The sequence below is a fragment of the Haliotis cracherodii genome, unplaced genomic scaffold (assembly GCF_022045235.1).
Source record: "Haliotis cracherodii isolate W230 unplaced genomic scaffold, xgHalCrac1.p SCAF_1, whole genome shotgun sequence".
Lineage (NCBI taxonomy): Eukaryota > Metazoa > Mollusca > Gastropoda > Lepetellida > Haliotidae > Haliotis > Haliotis cracherodii.
The window spans coordinates 28,347,905-28,363,220 of NW_027266264.1; the positions used below are offsets into that span (position 1 = coordinate 28,347,905).

The 15,316-nt window shown below is 40.7% G+C and overlaps 1 protein-coding gene across 1 annotated transcript; it reads left to right on the plus strand.

Annotated features, from left to right (window-relative positions):
* Positions 1 to 1,142: 1,142 nt before the first annotated feature.
* On the plus strand, positions 1,143 to 13,409 carry LOC139475463 (oligoribonuclease, mitochondrial-like). Its single transcript, XM_071258672.1, has 6 exons — positions 1,143 to 1,324; positions 5,636 to 5,719; positions 7,147 to 7,224; positions 7,660 to 7,880; positions 10,132 to 10,185; positions 11,502 to 13,409. The coding sequence occupies exons 1-6, from the start codon at positions 1,193 to 1,195 to the stop codon at positions 11,569 to 11,571; spliced, it is 639 nt and encodes a 212-aa protein (XP_071114773.1). The 5' UTR covers positions 1,143 to 1,192; the 3' UTR covers positions 11,572 to 13,409.
* Positions 13,410 to 15,316: the final 1,907 nt, after the last annotated feature.

A 15,316-nucleotide genomic window follows, 5' to 3' on the forward strand; every position in this document is an offset into this window, starting at 1 on the left:
TATTTCCAAAAGTCATTGCCTGAGAACCATTTCTTTTATCCTGTTAATGCCAAGCGCCAGCAGGGTAACAAATAACATATTTTAATGTCTTTTATATGACTCGGTGAGGGGATCAAACCAACGACTTTCCAGTCTCTGGGCTAACACATTATCCATTACACCACATAGGTGGTCAAAGGCAATATGATGTGTGTGGGTGTTTTAAGTTCAATACTAAATTCGATGACATGAAATTAGACAAGTGGCCAAAGACCAATGACATCAAGAACCAAGGCCATACCATAATTTCGGAAGCTAAAGTCATATATCCACCAACATAAACTGGCGTCACAGGAAACTACAACAGGCCATTAACAATTGAAGGCACCAGCCAGCCATGAACCGTGATCTGGGAACATACCTGCCCAGTGCTTGAGACTTAGTGTTTTAATTCATTTGTGCTACTATGTTATTGATTCCGTTCGTCCATTTAATTTAACACCTGGCTTCCTTTTGTCCATTTACTCATCATCATAATCAAATGTTGGCTTCCTATGTTCATGGTTCCACCTTTGTTATCTTATTACTTTTACGCGCGCGCACACACACACACACACACTACATACACACACACACACACAACATACACACACACACACACACACACTACACACACACACACACGGTACACTACATACACACACAAACACACACAAACCCAAACACACATTACATACACACAAACACCACACACACACACACACTCATACATACATACATACATACTACATACATACATACATACATACATACATACATACATACTGCATACATATATGTGCTCTCTCCGTCCTAGCATTCATTCACCTGATGAAGGAGTAATTAATTAAGCGGATACTATAGAGAAGTTGACATCCATAATATTTCTCTCTTATCATGAAAATTTCATATTTTCAAACTTTTGGTAAATGTTTTCATTGACAGATTATATTTCCAGTTATGTCAAAATGTTACCTTAATATCATAAATCATGATACATCGCGATCTGTTTTAGAGACACTCTACCATAACACATTTCAAGTAGTATAAGATTCAGAGTTACGCCCCCTCGTGGGCCAAGCTCCCATGCAGCGCGAGAAACTTTCCTTATCATGTATCATGGTATAGAGAGCCCAGCAAACTGGCTATCACTGTGAGGAACTTGGTTTCAGTCATGCTGTCGAATATTGTCAAGCGAAGCGTCAGCCAGCTCGGTGTTTTCGTCAGGCAGATGAGCAAAGTGAATAATTCCTTGTCGGCGAAACAGGATGGACAGAAAAATAGAATACTTTGGGTTGACATGGAGGTGTGTTGAAGTCCAGGCTGTGGGATAAAATAGTTGTCATCAAACCGAAAGTAGGCCCTACACTAAAAAAAAGAAAACTTCCATGAAGCGGTACACACCATTTAATCACATGAACTCGATGTTAGCGTGCACGAATATATATTCGTATAGAAAATAAATCACACCCTATGTATAGAGGGGTGTTTTTTTACACATACTCATCCACAACAGTATGTACTATGGATTTCGCGATATATACAAGGTTATGCATTATTGGAAAATAGCTCAAATAAGTTTTAGAATTGTAATTTGGGGAAGAAATGACAGACAGATAGATAGTTGGCTATGACAGACCTTGATTTTGTATCACAATATATTTCCATACTTGAACCTGTATTGCGATACGTATTGAAAGATATTGCCAATTTACATTTTCATGAGTTAATCAGAGTTATGATCATGAATAATTAACTTATACCCTGTATTTATGTCAGATACCATCAAGCTACTTCCCAGCACTTGATACCTTTGTTATATTGTACTGTTGGTATGGAGAGGTCCGTGGACGGGCTATCGCTGTGAGGAGGTTGATAGTCGCGATGTGTACATGCCAATTGATAAAAAGATTGTCAGAGGCAAGTTGTATCAGAAAAATACTATTTTCCATCTCCATATCTATTAGGAACACATAAATATATACTTATTAATATTTGCCCCAATTTATTGCTACATTTACAAACGTATCACAATACGTAGCTGAAGATTTGCGCCACAATATGCAGGTGTTCCAGTAATACCGCACACGCTGAGAAATGAATGTGCACCATCATGTTGTTGGATTTTTCTGTTCGTGTGAATTAGTCACATGACACCGCCAGCATGTCTCTGCTAAAGTTGTATTTGAACAAGGTGATCAGGGACTATATGCTTTGTTGTTTATATATAATACATTTCTTTACAAGTGTCAGTTTTCTTCATCTTTTTTGATAAATATTTCTCCCTTCTAATGAAATTAGAGCAAAAGTAAAATGTGTTGCAATCATGTGCATGCTATGACGCATCTTCCGGAGGCAAGGGAGTTAACTGACTGAGGCCTACCTTAAGAATACAGTACGACAAACACGTGACAACATGTGACAATACCCTATGATGTAATTTGTAGTATTCTGTTGCCAGTCAAACAAGCAAAACAATGCCTGTGACGTCAGGGCTCATCAATTGTGCATAACCTCCTCCCAGTGATCTACCATCTCTAAACGCAATGTCACTGAATACCCCCAGCAGTGTTTTGAACATATTTTCTATTTCGTGTTTTTCATAACAAGTGGCTAAAACGATGATAAATGGGAACTAATATACAGATATTATTTTTTCGATTCATTAATTTTCATTATTGTGCACAGGAAAGCAGTTTATTAGGTAATATTATATTGGCGCTGAACACATCCAAAACATCCAAATGTCACCGGTGATAGGGTAGATTACCCCAAACTCTATCCTTAGCCCTTAGATCAATCACCCCTTTACGATCATTAGGGTTTGGTTCCCGTTTAGTGGCTATTAGATTACCCCGAACTTTATCCTAAGCCCTTGGGTCCCCTTTACGATCAATCACCCCTTTATGATTATTAGGGTAAGGTACCTGTTTAGTGCCTGTTATTTAATCTATAGCTGCTCCTAATATTCTTCACACGAAAACATCGAGAAAAAAAAGAATAAAATGGTTGAGTGTCGAATATTTTGGCTATTGGAAACTGTCCTGGACAATTCACCCGTTCACCTGCTACATTTATTCAGTACTGATTCTAAAGCAAACTCACCCTTGTGTCGTCACTAGCCATGCTAAAGCCTCCCTTGTTCCTTACAATTATCCACATTATCCTTACAGTGTTCCCTACCACACTTTTTCTGTCACAAAAATCACCTGCCGAATTATTAAATCCCATGTCATTAATGCGTAACCGCGAGTTCGACGTCTGACACCTGACGCCAAGAGCCGTTTTCAGTTCTCGCCATATCTGCTCATTCCTAACCAATCGATATCTTGTAGATTACGGAATGGGACGAGTGTGCCAAATGGCATCGGGATCACTCGTGAGTGTATGTAGACTAAAGTCACGGGACACCATACCTACCCGTAACCGTCAGAATTGTCCATCACCTATTCAACCCTTTTCGTTCAGTTCCGTAATGTAAGCATGACTACGTAAATTTGCACTTAGTTTCACAGTGTGGACGTAGCTCAGTCATTTAGCAGTCGGGCTAACAATCCGAAGATCGCGAGTTTGCCTCCAACGGATTCTCACAAAAACTGGTTGCTTGTCTTTGAGGCACGTGACCTACGTCAGAGATCGTCCTCACAAGAAGTTGTGGTATTGTATTCTGAAGGTGCTCCCTGAATGTAAAAGTCCAGTTTCCACCCTTGCCGAACAAGGCTGCAATTTCTTGAGTTCGATTGTGTTATGACCTTTCTATGTCCCTCCTATTGATCAATCAGATTCCACCTCTCATATCACTAGCATTTGATTCAAACAAAAGAGCTTCACCCCGTCAAGACAATCTGATCAATATTCAAGACTTATTTTTGTAATAAAGTGGGTCTTACCTCGCAAAGTACATCAAATCATTTGAGCACCTTCATTAAAAACATGAAAAGATTTGGAAAGTTGACGCCTATTTGAAGGTACACATGCTCTGGAAATCCTGCAATCGACCGAAATCTGCACGGCAGTCGCCATGTTGTTTATTAACCGAATGTCAATTTTTTCCCATGGTTTTGATTGGACTATGTATAGACTCTTTAGTCCAGCCAAAATATAGCTCCATAATACCAGACTGGTTCGGCAAGGTTGGAAACTGGTGGAAAGTCAGTTAACTCCCTTGCCTTGGGAAGATGGCTATAACGGGGAGTTGAGGATTATTGGTCCTCTGCGATAACTGGTCGCTAGCCACTTTATGTTTTTAACATCTCTATAAATATTAATCTGTGAGTTCGTTATTATAGAATAGTAGTTTCATGGCGCAGTAATTGTAGCTATGATTAAAAAGTACATCCCAGTGTAAATGGACATGGAGGTGTACACTTAGAGCATATGCCCTCTACAGGGTAATAAATTTACATCACCATCAGTAGATGGGTTGTCTTAATTGTTTGTTTGCATTGCTTTAAATGTATTGTCTCACTTGCTGTAGGGAGTATTTTGCAACCAACCCAGATAGCAGTCAGATGTTGGTAAGTTATTACTTACGTTGCGCCAACAATATTTAGCAAACGTTGGCTCAACGTTGGGCCTCTGGTCAAAATAACTTTGGACTGACGTTGATAGCCAACATTGGCCTAGCATGGAGGGCCAATGTTGGCCAAATGTTAGATTAACGTCTGTTTTATTCATCAATACCTCCCTGGCAACCTGAAATGTTTGTACCAATCTAGTTAAGACATCAGGTAACAAGCAATGCATTCTGCAAGCTGAATTCACTCTAAACTCTATCCATGAAACACAAGTCAATGAAATGCACTCGCTTGTGGCAGGGTACCTCGGGATAGTTTGAAATAGGGCCATGAAAAAAAATCCAAATGTTATTAGTTACATGTACAGTTAGGTTATATAATATTTATTTTCCAAAACATCTTTCAAGGCTATGTGCAAATTGTTCACAAATGTTTCAATACAATTAAAAGGGTTTTTTTTATTTTCCCAATAGTTTGCAACTTAAAATCCATCCACAATAAGCCTTGCACAAATTGAAACATTTGAGAGCAAGACTGAGACAGGCAGAATAGTCTATGCTGTGTATAGTCTATGGATCCTGTGATCCATTTCCTTGATCCATTAGTCATGGTTTCTGTCCAAAATGTATGCCTCAGATACATGCACTGGGGATATTGTAGAAACTGCAAATCTGTATATTTATATTTAACTGCACATATTAAATTATTTATTAATGCCTACTGACAAAGACTGAGAAAGAACTACTTTTCTATAAATAGAAGCTTACGCATTTATGCGGCCATCAAATCAGTGATTGAATCTGATTGGATACCTCTGATTGACCAATCAGGATGGAGTAATTCCTAAATTCATGGCAGAATGTAGCTTCTTGATGCCGTTGGAACAGTCAAATTTACATTTTCTCCAAAGCCACGGTTAGATTGGCCTTTATTTTATCAGAGAATTAGCAATATCTGTAAATCTGTTTGTGTGTTTGCATTGTTTCTGCATTGAAAAAAACATAACCTCTGCATTCCCTGCTAGAGTGGGAGTGCCCAGGAGTATTAAGGGTTCCACTGACTAGATAATGCACATGATTAAGAGAATGTTTGTTTTTCAGATGACAGGGTTGAATGTAAAAACAGATCAGATCCTAGAGATTGCCTGTCTTGTCACGGATGCACAGCTCAACATTGTTGCAGAGGTGGGATACAAATACATGAAGTAAATACATTTGAAATGAATGACACTTGTACATACATCCTGTATAATTCCTTGCTCTGTGTTAGCAGCAGTAATTTAGTTCAATATGACTTCATTCAGTTCTAAAATTGATGTAGATTGAAAATCACATTTGTAGTAAATATTCCAAGTGTTCAGTATCCCAGAACATCAACAGATGATTCAATATTACCATAAGACACCAATATTGGTGAAAGTTTGTTTGTTTGTTTGTTGTTTAACGCTGCACTCAGCAATATTCCAGCTATATGATGGCAGTCTGTAAATTATGGAGTCTGGACCAGACAATCGAGTGATTGATATTATGAGAATTGATCCACGCAATTGAGATACAATGACATACATCAACCAAGTCAGCGAGCCTGATCACTCGATCCCGTTACTCGCCTCTTACGACAAGCATAGTCGCCTTTACAGCAAGCATGGGTTGCTGAAGACCTATTCTAACCCGGAACGTCATGGGTCTGGTGAAAGTAGTTTCGGTGATTATAACAATACACGATGATTGTTCCACTTTATCCAGTCGTTTAATGCAGCATCTACCTTGAGGTCATTTCAACATATTGTTGCAAAGCATTGATGTATATATACTAAATGTATATCGCTTGGTATAAAGCGACCCCTGTATACGCCTTTAAAATCGACCCCAAATCCTATACTCCCTGTATAAAGCGAAGCACATCACAAGTGCGCACACAAACCCTTTATTTACAATAAAAATATGTTTATCTTGCATTGTTTTTTCTGCGATGATTGGTCGCGTGTGTAACTCCAGCACTCGTCGCCATTTTTTTTTACACGTTGCGACACCAAATTAGTAATGTAGATACAATTAAAGTTGATCTCTTCAGTTCTTCATTACATCACAGACACTTTTATGTTATTTTTCCTACATAGGGGGCACGGGTGGCCCAGTCGTCTAAGGTGCCGCTGTGCAGAGTGGTGTCCCTTGGGCACGCCAGAAACCTATGATTGTGGGTTCGAATCCCGGTTCGCCCCGATTATGTTTCTAGGTTTGTCAGCACCATACCCGTGCTCGTGGGTTTCACCGAAGTGGTAAACGTCTGTGACCTGCATCACTTCGGGCTTTCCTCCCACATTAAGCTGACACGCTGTGATATGACTGGAATACTGTTAAAAGCGGCATTAAACCCAACTCACTCACTCACTCTTCCTACATATATTGCCTGTTTTCCACTTAAACTTTCTTCACTAAAAACCGCTCAGGACTCCCGGCGTGATCCTAAATTTCTCCTAGCTTATAGGTTATTCTATAAATAAGTCATAATGGTATTTATAGTTAGTTGACAACATGGTGATGTAAGGAACTAGTTTCCTAGGTAACAGTATTCATGGTATTGCAATGACTGATGAACTGTTGTTGTTCAGGGCCCGAACCTGGTCATCCATCAACCTGACTCCGCCCTGGATGCCATGGACGACTGGTGCACACAGCATCATGGGAAGGTATTAACTCCTGACCACAAGTGCAACACATATAAAAATACACTAAAGATTTTAGCTTGTAAAGCAAATATGTCAGCTCTGTCCTTGGGGTTAGATACCAGTGCTGCGTCAAGGCCACTACTGGACCATGAGAGGAATCACGTGGGAACGTCACTTTTTAAGGGACTCGATTTGTGCTCATTATTGTGACTTGTTGTTTTAACAACATTTTTTCAGTTGGTAAAAAAAAAACTAGCATTGATCTAACTCAAGCACTTACTGGGTGGCTGGATAGCCCAGTGGTTGAAGCGTTGACTTGAATACAGGTTCAATTCCCTACTCGGGTATAATGTGTTAGGCTCTATATTGCTACCAGCAGCACAAACTGTTTTCACTCTCACTGACTGATGCAACCAATCATACAAAACCCCCACTATAAATAAGCCTCTGTTTCAGTCTGGTTTGACTGAAGCTGTGAAGAAGAGTAAGATCACGTTGCCTAACGCTGAAGAGGAAGTTCTGCAGTTTGCAACAAGGCACACGCTCCCTGGGGTGTGTCCTTTAGGGGGCAACTCTGTACATGCCGACAAAGTGTTTCTGACCAAGTACATGCCACGGTTTGCCAACCACCTGCACTATCGCATCATAGATGTGAGCACAGTGAAGGAACTCTGCAGGTAGCAGCACCATCCTGTTACGTATAGCCTACTGTGGTGGGTGTTATGGTGAAAGTGTCCCCTGTGGTGGGTGTTATGGTGAAAGTGTCCCCTGTCGTGGGTGTTATGGTGAAAGTGTCCCCAGTGGTGGGTGTTATGGTGAAAGTGTCCCCTGTCGTGGGCGTTATGGTGAAAGTGTCCCCTGTGGTGGGTGTTATGGTGAAAGTGTCCTCTGTCGTGGGTGTTATGGTGAAAGTGTTCCCAGTGGTGGGTGTTATGGTGAAAGTGTCCCCAGTGGTGGGTGTTATGGTGAAAGTGTCCTCTGTGGTGGGTGTTATGGGGAAAGTGTCCCCTGTCGTGGGTGTTACGGTGAAAGTGTCCCCTGTGGTGGGTGTTATGGTGAAAGTGTCCCCTGTCGTGGGCGTTATGGTGAAAGTGTCCCCTGTGTTGGGCGTTATGGTGAAAGTGTCCCCTGTGGTGGGTGTTATGGTGAAAGTGTCCTCTGTCGTGGGTGTTATGGTGAAAGTGTTCCCAGTGGTGGGTGTTATGGTGAAAGTGTCCCCAGTGTTGGGTGTTATGGTGAAAGTGTCCTCTGTGGTGGGTGTTATGGGGAAAGTGTCCTCTGTGGTGGGTGTTATGGTGAAAGCGTCCCCAGTGTTGGGTGTTATGGTGAAAGTGTCCCCTGTGTTGGGTGTTATGGGGAAAGTGTCCCCTGTGTTGGGTGTTATGGGGAAAGTGTCCCCTGTGTTGGTTGTTTCAGCACCATCTTGTAACGTATGGTATCCTGTGGTGGTTGTTATGGGGAAAGTGTCCCCAGTGTTGGGTGTTATGGGGAAAGTGTCCTCTATGGTGGGTGTTATGGGGAAAGTGTCCCCTGTGGTGGGTGTTATGGTGAAAGTGTCCTCTGTGGTGGGTGTTATGGGGAAAGTGTCCCCTGTGGTGGGTGTTATGGTGAAAGTGTCCTCTGTGGTGGGTGTTATGGGGAAAGTGTCCCCTGTGGTGGGTGTTATGGTGAAAGTGTCCCCTGTGTTGGGTGTTATGGGGAAAGTGTCCCCTGTGTTGGGTGTTATGGGGAAAGTTTCCCCTGTGGTGGCTGTATGGTGAAAGTGTCCCGTGTGTTGGGTGTTATGGAGAAAGTGCCCCCTGTGTTGGGTGTTGTGGGGAAAGTGTCCCCTGTGTTGGGTGTTGTGGGGAAAGTGTCCCCTGTGTTGGGTGTTGTGCGGAAAGTGTCCCCTGTGTTGGGTGTTATGGGGAAAGTTTCCCCTGTGGTGGCTGTATGGTGAAAGTGTCCCGTGTGTTGGGTGTTGTGGAGAAAGTGCCCCCTGTGTTGGGTGTTATGGGGAAAGTGTACCCTGTGTTGGGTGTTATGGTGAAAGTGTCCCCAGTGTTGGGTGTTGTGGGGAAAGTGTCCCCAGTGGTGGGTGTTGTGCGGAAAGTGTCCCCTGTGATGGGTGTTGTGGGAGAAGTGTCCCCAGTGGTGGGTGTTAGCTACATATGACAGAGTGAAACACTGGTTGACTACATTTAAACTTTTGACTTGTGGCTAGTGAAAAACAAGCAATTTGTTTGGATGATGGCTTCTCAGTTTACAGTTTGCTGATGCTAGCACCTTTATCAAACCAACATCTGCCCAGCAACAGTGTATACAAGGAAGTTGTCCTCCGTACAAATTGCTCGTAATAACCTCACCCAACTTCTGCTATGTGCTAGAGTATTATTGTGAGTCAACTAAAATGGGGTCCCATGGCCACAACGATCTGAGTATGACAGTTGTTGTGAGTCGGTGATGAAACATTAGAATGGGGCAGTTACTCGTATCAGTCTGAAGCACCGGGTTTGACTCCACATGTACATGTGAGGTCTCTTTCTGGTGTTCCCCATCCCGATATGGCTGGAATATTGCTATATCAAGTGTAACACTCCGCAGAAACGAACTCACTCATGTTATGGACTGTTGCCATGTCTGAATGTGATGGCCATCTATGACATATGAACTCAGTCCTCCACCCAACAAGGGTAGCCGTGAGTGAGTGAGTGTTGTTTTACATTGCTTTTAGCAGTATTCCAGCAATATTACGGCGGGAGACACCAGAAATGGCCCTCACACTTTGTACCCATGTGTGGAATCGAACCCAGTAACCACTAGGCTACCTGTTGGCCATCTGTGACATGTCCACTCACTCCTCCCTCCAGGTTGGGTAGATGTTGTGTGGTTGTAGTGCTGACCATGGTTTTAATGACTTGCTTGATGTAAAGAGAAATATGTTTCCAGGAGGTGGTACCCTGAGAAATATGAAGCAGCACCCAGGAAGAAGCTTTGCCACAGGTTTGTTAACATTTGTCATGACTATTCTGTGTTCTTCCCTGGCTTTCTATCAGGAGAGACGGTTTGTTTGATACGTGTTGATGGATGGGGGACATTTGGTTTGATTCTCTGGTAATGTTTATGTCACTTATAAGTGATCAAATCCATTGTTTGGCCTCATCAAGTGGTTAGTTCCATGTCTGACTGGCATCACATGGCACTCCTCCAACGTTAATCTGAAACACTGTTGTATGACTGAAATACTGACAGGTGTTGTATCACTGAAATACTGACATGTGTTGTGTGACTGAATTACTGACAGGTTTTGTGTGACTGAATTACTGACAGGTGTTGTATGACTGAAATACTGACAGGTGTTGTATCACTGAAATACTGACATGTGTTGTGTGACTGAATTACTGACAGGTGTTGTGTGACTGAATTACTGACAGGTGTTATGTGACTGAATTACTGACAGGTGTTGTGTGACTGAATTACTGACAGCTGTTGCATAACTGAATTACAGACAGCTGTTGTATAACTGAATTACAGACATCTGTTGCATAACTGAATTACAGACAGCTGTTGTATCACTGAATTACTGACAGCTGTTGTATAACTGAATTACAGGCAGCTGTTGCTTAACTGAATTACAGACAGCTGTTGCATAACTGAATGACAGACAGCTGTTGTATCACTGAATTACTGACAGCTGTTGCGTGACTAAAATACTGACAGCTGTTGCATAACTGAATTACAGACAGCTGTTGTATCACTTAATTACTGACAACTGTTGCGTGGCTGAAATACTTACAGCTGTTGTATATCTGGATTACTGACAGTTGTATAACTGAATTACAGACAGCAGTTGTATAACTGAATAACTGACAGCAGTTGTATAACTGAATTACAGACAGCAGTTGTATAACTGAATAACTGACAGCAGTTGTATAACTGAATTACAGACAGTTGTTGAATAACTGACAGCAGTTGTATGACTGAATTAATTACTGACTGTTGTATAACTGAATTACAGACCGCTGTTTTATAACTGAATTACAGACAGCAGTTGTGTAACTGAATTACTGGCCGGTTGTTAACTATTACAGAATTGCGGACAGGGGTTCTATGCAATAGAATTAATATTCAAAGTTGTATAAAGGCCACACTCACTGTCTCAACAGAGTGACCAAACATCACATGATATTCATAAATTACCCATTTTTATATTTGATTTTACTCTCATGCTGATAGTATTTCATTTGTCAAGTACTTATGTTTTTTTTTCACAACAATGCTACTCTATTCCTGTGTATAAATTGTTTGGGTGGTTTCAGAGCACTGGATGACATCAAGGAAAGCATCGAGGAACTCAAGTACTACCGCAGCACCATATTCCGGACCTAAAACATTCACACAGGATTGACATATACTGAGTGGAGAATGTTGGGGATGTGGACATTCCTCGTCATTGCTGAACATTCTTAGGATGTAGAATCTGTAACACATTCCTTTCTTGCAAGGCTATACTTAACCTAGAGCCGGTCAATATAAAGTCATTGGTGCAGGGGGGGGCCATGGGTGGCCCAGTCGTCTAAGGCGCTGTGATTCGCTGTGCAGAGTTGCGTCCCTTGGGTACGCCAGAAACCTATGATTGTGGGTTCGAATCCCGGTTCGCCCCGATTATGTTTCTAGGTTTGTCAGCACCATACCCGTGCTCGTGGGTTTCACCGAAGAGGTAAACATCTGAGACCTGCATCACTTCCTCCCACTTTAAGCTGACACGCCGCGATATAACTGGAATACTGTTAAACTCACTCACTCATTGGTGCAGGGGACAGCCAATGGCCTGATCCCCCTAAACTTGATCTGCCGACTTGTGCCAGGACCCATTGCATTGCAGACATGGGGCTCGTATTAAACCATGCTGGTCTGCGTCGATGTCTGTGCGTTCCTCCATTATACTGTTGCCAGGCTGGGTCTATGTTGTGGTACATGGTGGCATCCCAGTCATGCTAACTGTTTTCTCCCCAACATCTGAGTTTATGTTATGGGTCTTCGTTTGTTGTCCGTCAGTCCATCCATCCATTAACTCTGAAGCTTAAAATCTCTTCTTCATGAAATCTACTGACTGTATCAATATCATTTTCAAATGACATGTTCCCTGTGGACTACAGCTACAGCTACAGCAATTGTGTGGATCGATGCTCATGATGTCAATCACTGGACTATCTGGTCCAGACTCAATTATTTACAGACTGCCGTCATATAGCTGGAATATTGCTGAGTGTGGTGTTAAACAACAAACAAACAACTAAAAGCTGCAGAAAAGTAAACTTTTCATTTTCAAAAGTTCAAAATGGTCTCCTAGCTCAACAGCTCATTTTGGTGAGAAAAGAACAACAGGTCTGTTCATGGGACTCCCCTTTACAAAAATGTTGTCATGCCAAGTGTTAGAAATAAGGAATTCATGAACAGCATCTCCTGTGAAACTGCAAGGTCTATGAAGTTGAAACTTTGCAAAATGATCTCAGCTCAGTGTCACCGAAAAATGCTCACAGCATACTGATCTGATTTCAAAGCTAATGCACTGATTTGTTTGCCATAACACAGCCATTTATATGTGTATCCTTATACTATTAGTTATGGTGTCTTAAGTTGCCGTATATGGTGTCATATAAGTTAGCAGAATATTTTTCTGCTAACCTAATATGACACCGTATGCCTCAGCTAAAGACACCATAACGAATTCATTATGCCGAAAAATTTACACTGTTTGGTATCTTTGTCGCACGTCACGTCAAAACATAAAACTCAGAACTTAACACTTACAACCTATGACCTTAAGGGTCAAAGGGAGACTACTCTCCAAGCCTCAGAGGCCAAACCTTGTTGATAATATTAACTTTATATAATCTTCATGACGTCACAAACTTGATAAAAAAACCCATTAACGTCCTTGCACATCAAAATTAATGATATTAAAACACAAAACAGTGTCGAATAACAAATTTCTGCACCAGAATTGTCATGGGAAATATGTGTGGTGGGTGTTTGAAAATCCAAAATGGCTGTTACTGACGGTATACAGTCTCATATTAGGTCAGTTTCAACCATCTTGTATTTGTACTGACGGTATAGGGGCTCATATGGGGTCAGAAGTTCTGCTCTCTTCTCTTCTGTTCGGCAAAATAAGATTTCTTATGCAGCAACTATGTGGTTTTTGAAATAAAATATCATAGCTTTTTTGGCATCTTTAGATTTTTTATCAGGCTGCAACCTTTAACTCTCATGTACAATTTTTATATTGCTTCTGGGTTTTCAGCATCTTTACTTTATATTGTTAATGAGGAAGATGGAACCATAATCTAACAAAGACAGAAACAGATGACATATCTGAAATGTTTTGCTAAGTAACTTTGCAGATAAATAAATATCGCATAAGGTCGTTGAAACATCCTTTCAACGATTTAATTGATTGAATACGGATCTTCAGATGAAAGGTCAATACCAATATGAACGGAGAGTTTTATCTGTTTTTATTTGATAACGTCATATGGAATGAAATAAAGTTTAAAAATGAGCAAAGCAGTAGTGTTGCAATCAGTTACCAGTTTTGTTGAATTTTATTTTATTCATGTATGTATATACAAGCCATACGGCAGAAAAAATTCTTTCATGGTCACTGTCACCTCCTCATTATATGGCGATGATGGAAACTTCCAAACTACTTACATTGTGCATGTAGTGTCATTAATTCATAGAAAAAGGATACGCTAAACTTTGGTCATTGCGTTGTGTTTTGCAATTTAGAAGACGTTAAGTAAAATGTTTTGTCTCAATCACTATGAATAGTGTGAAGCAAGCACCTGTTGCCCATAAAACTGTTGATGATAACTGAAAAATCAGTACATGTATATGGAAGTTATCTGTGCCTGTAGAAGTGACGGGGTGGGTAGCCTTGTGGTTAAAACGTTCGCTCGTCATGCCGAAGACCCGGGTTCGATTCCCGACATGGGTACAATATGTGAAGCCCATTTCTGGTGTCCGCTGCCGTGATATTGCTGGAATATTACTAAAAGGGGCATAAAACCACTCACTCACTCACTCACTCTCACTCACTGTAGCAGTGACCTACATCAGTGCATGTGATGTCATGTCACATGACACCCTACAGTGTGAAATGTACATTTACTTGTGTTTCACATACACACAATGTCTGAAGGACACTGCCTTTCAAATAATGAAAAAGATATGAATCACATGAACTGACCCAGGTTGTGTTTTAACCTTTTAACCACAAAAGCAATACAGATAGCTCAGTAGACAGAATTTTCCCATGATCATTCACAATTCTGAAATTACATATCTGGCTAGGCTAAAACAAACAATAGTCTTGGTTATCAGACACCGCCCACATTCGTCATAAAGTTTGCCGCATGTTTTGGTTTTATTTCCATTTTCAAAAAAGAACAAAAAATCCATAAAAAATTTAAGTCCAACGGTAGTCAAATTCTGTAATCCTGTATTTTGCCCATCAAGGAATACATTTATGTAGGGAGGCTCTTTCCCAGATTGATTGTACACATCTGTTTATTTGGTTACACAACTGTTTATTTGGTTACATTCTAATTTGAACAACAAAAAATACACAAAAATACTGCCCATCCACACTATCTTTTCAAAAGCCGTTGCCTGAGAACCAATTCTTTCATTTTTTAAGCCTTATGTACAAGTAGTTCCATACCATGTTTGAAGAGTGTGAGGGTAGAACTTCACTAAATTTTACAAACATCCACACAAAATCTCCTTCCTTCCTATCTGTTAAAGTCTGTTTACATTGTTAAACAATTAACACTGTGAAATATATATTGTCACAAACAGTGATAAACAAACTAAACAATAATGAAGATTTTGTCAAATGATGTATGTCTAAATATACATTTTATGATGATCATTAAGTTATTCAAATATGACTGACTGTCATAATTTTCATGTTCCTGTACGCATGATAAGTCAACCTTTTAGTCGACTAATATTAATTGCCTGATAGCTTCAGTGGAATTTCGGTACAACTTGACTACCAGTATTGAAAATAATGCAGCATGACATAAAATTATCAAGCATATAAGCTTTCTAATTATAAGATCAA

Excerpts from the sequence above, each read along its gene's own strand:
- LOC139475463 (XM_071258672.1), top strand. The coding sequence starts at position 1,193 with ATGCTGTCGAATATTGTCAAGCGAAGCGTCAGCCAGCTCGGTGTTTTC. Across the intron at positions 5,720-7,146 it reads AGCTCAACATTGTTGCAGAG|GGCCCGAACCTGGTCATCCA; the intron begins GTGGGATACAAA and ends GTTGTTGTTCAG. Across the intron at positions 7,881-10,131 it reads ACAGTGAAGGAACTCTGCAG|GAGGTGGTACCCTGAGAAAT; the intron begins GTAGCAGCACCA and ends ATATGTTTCCAG.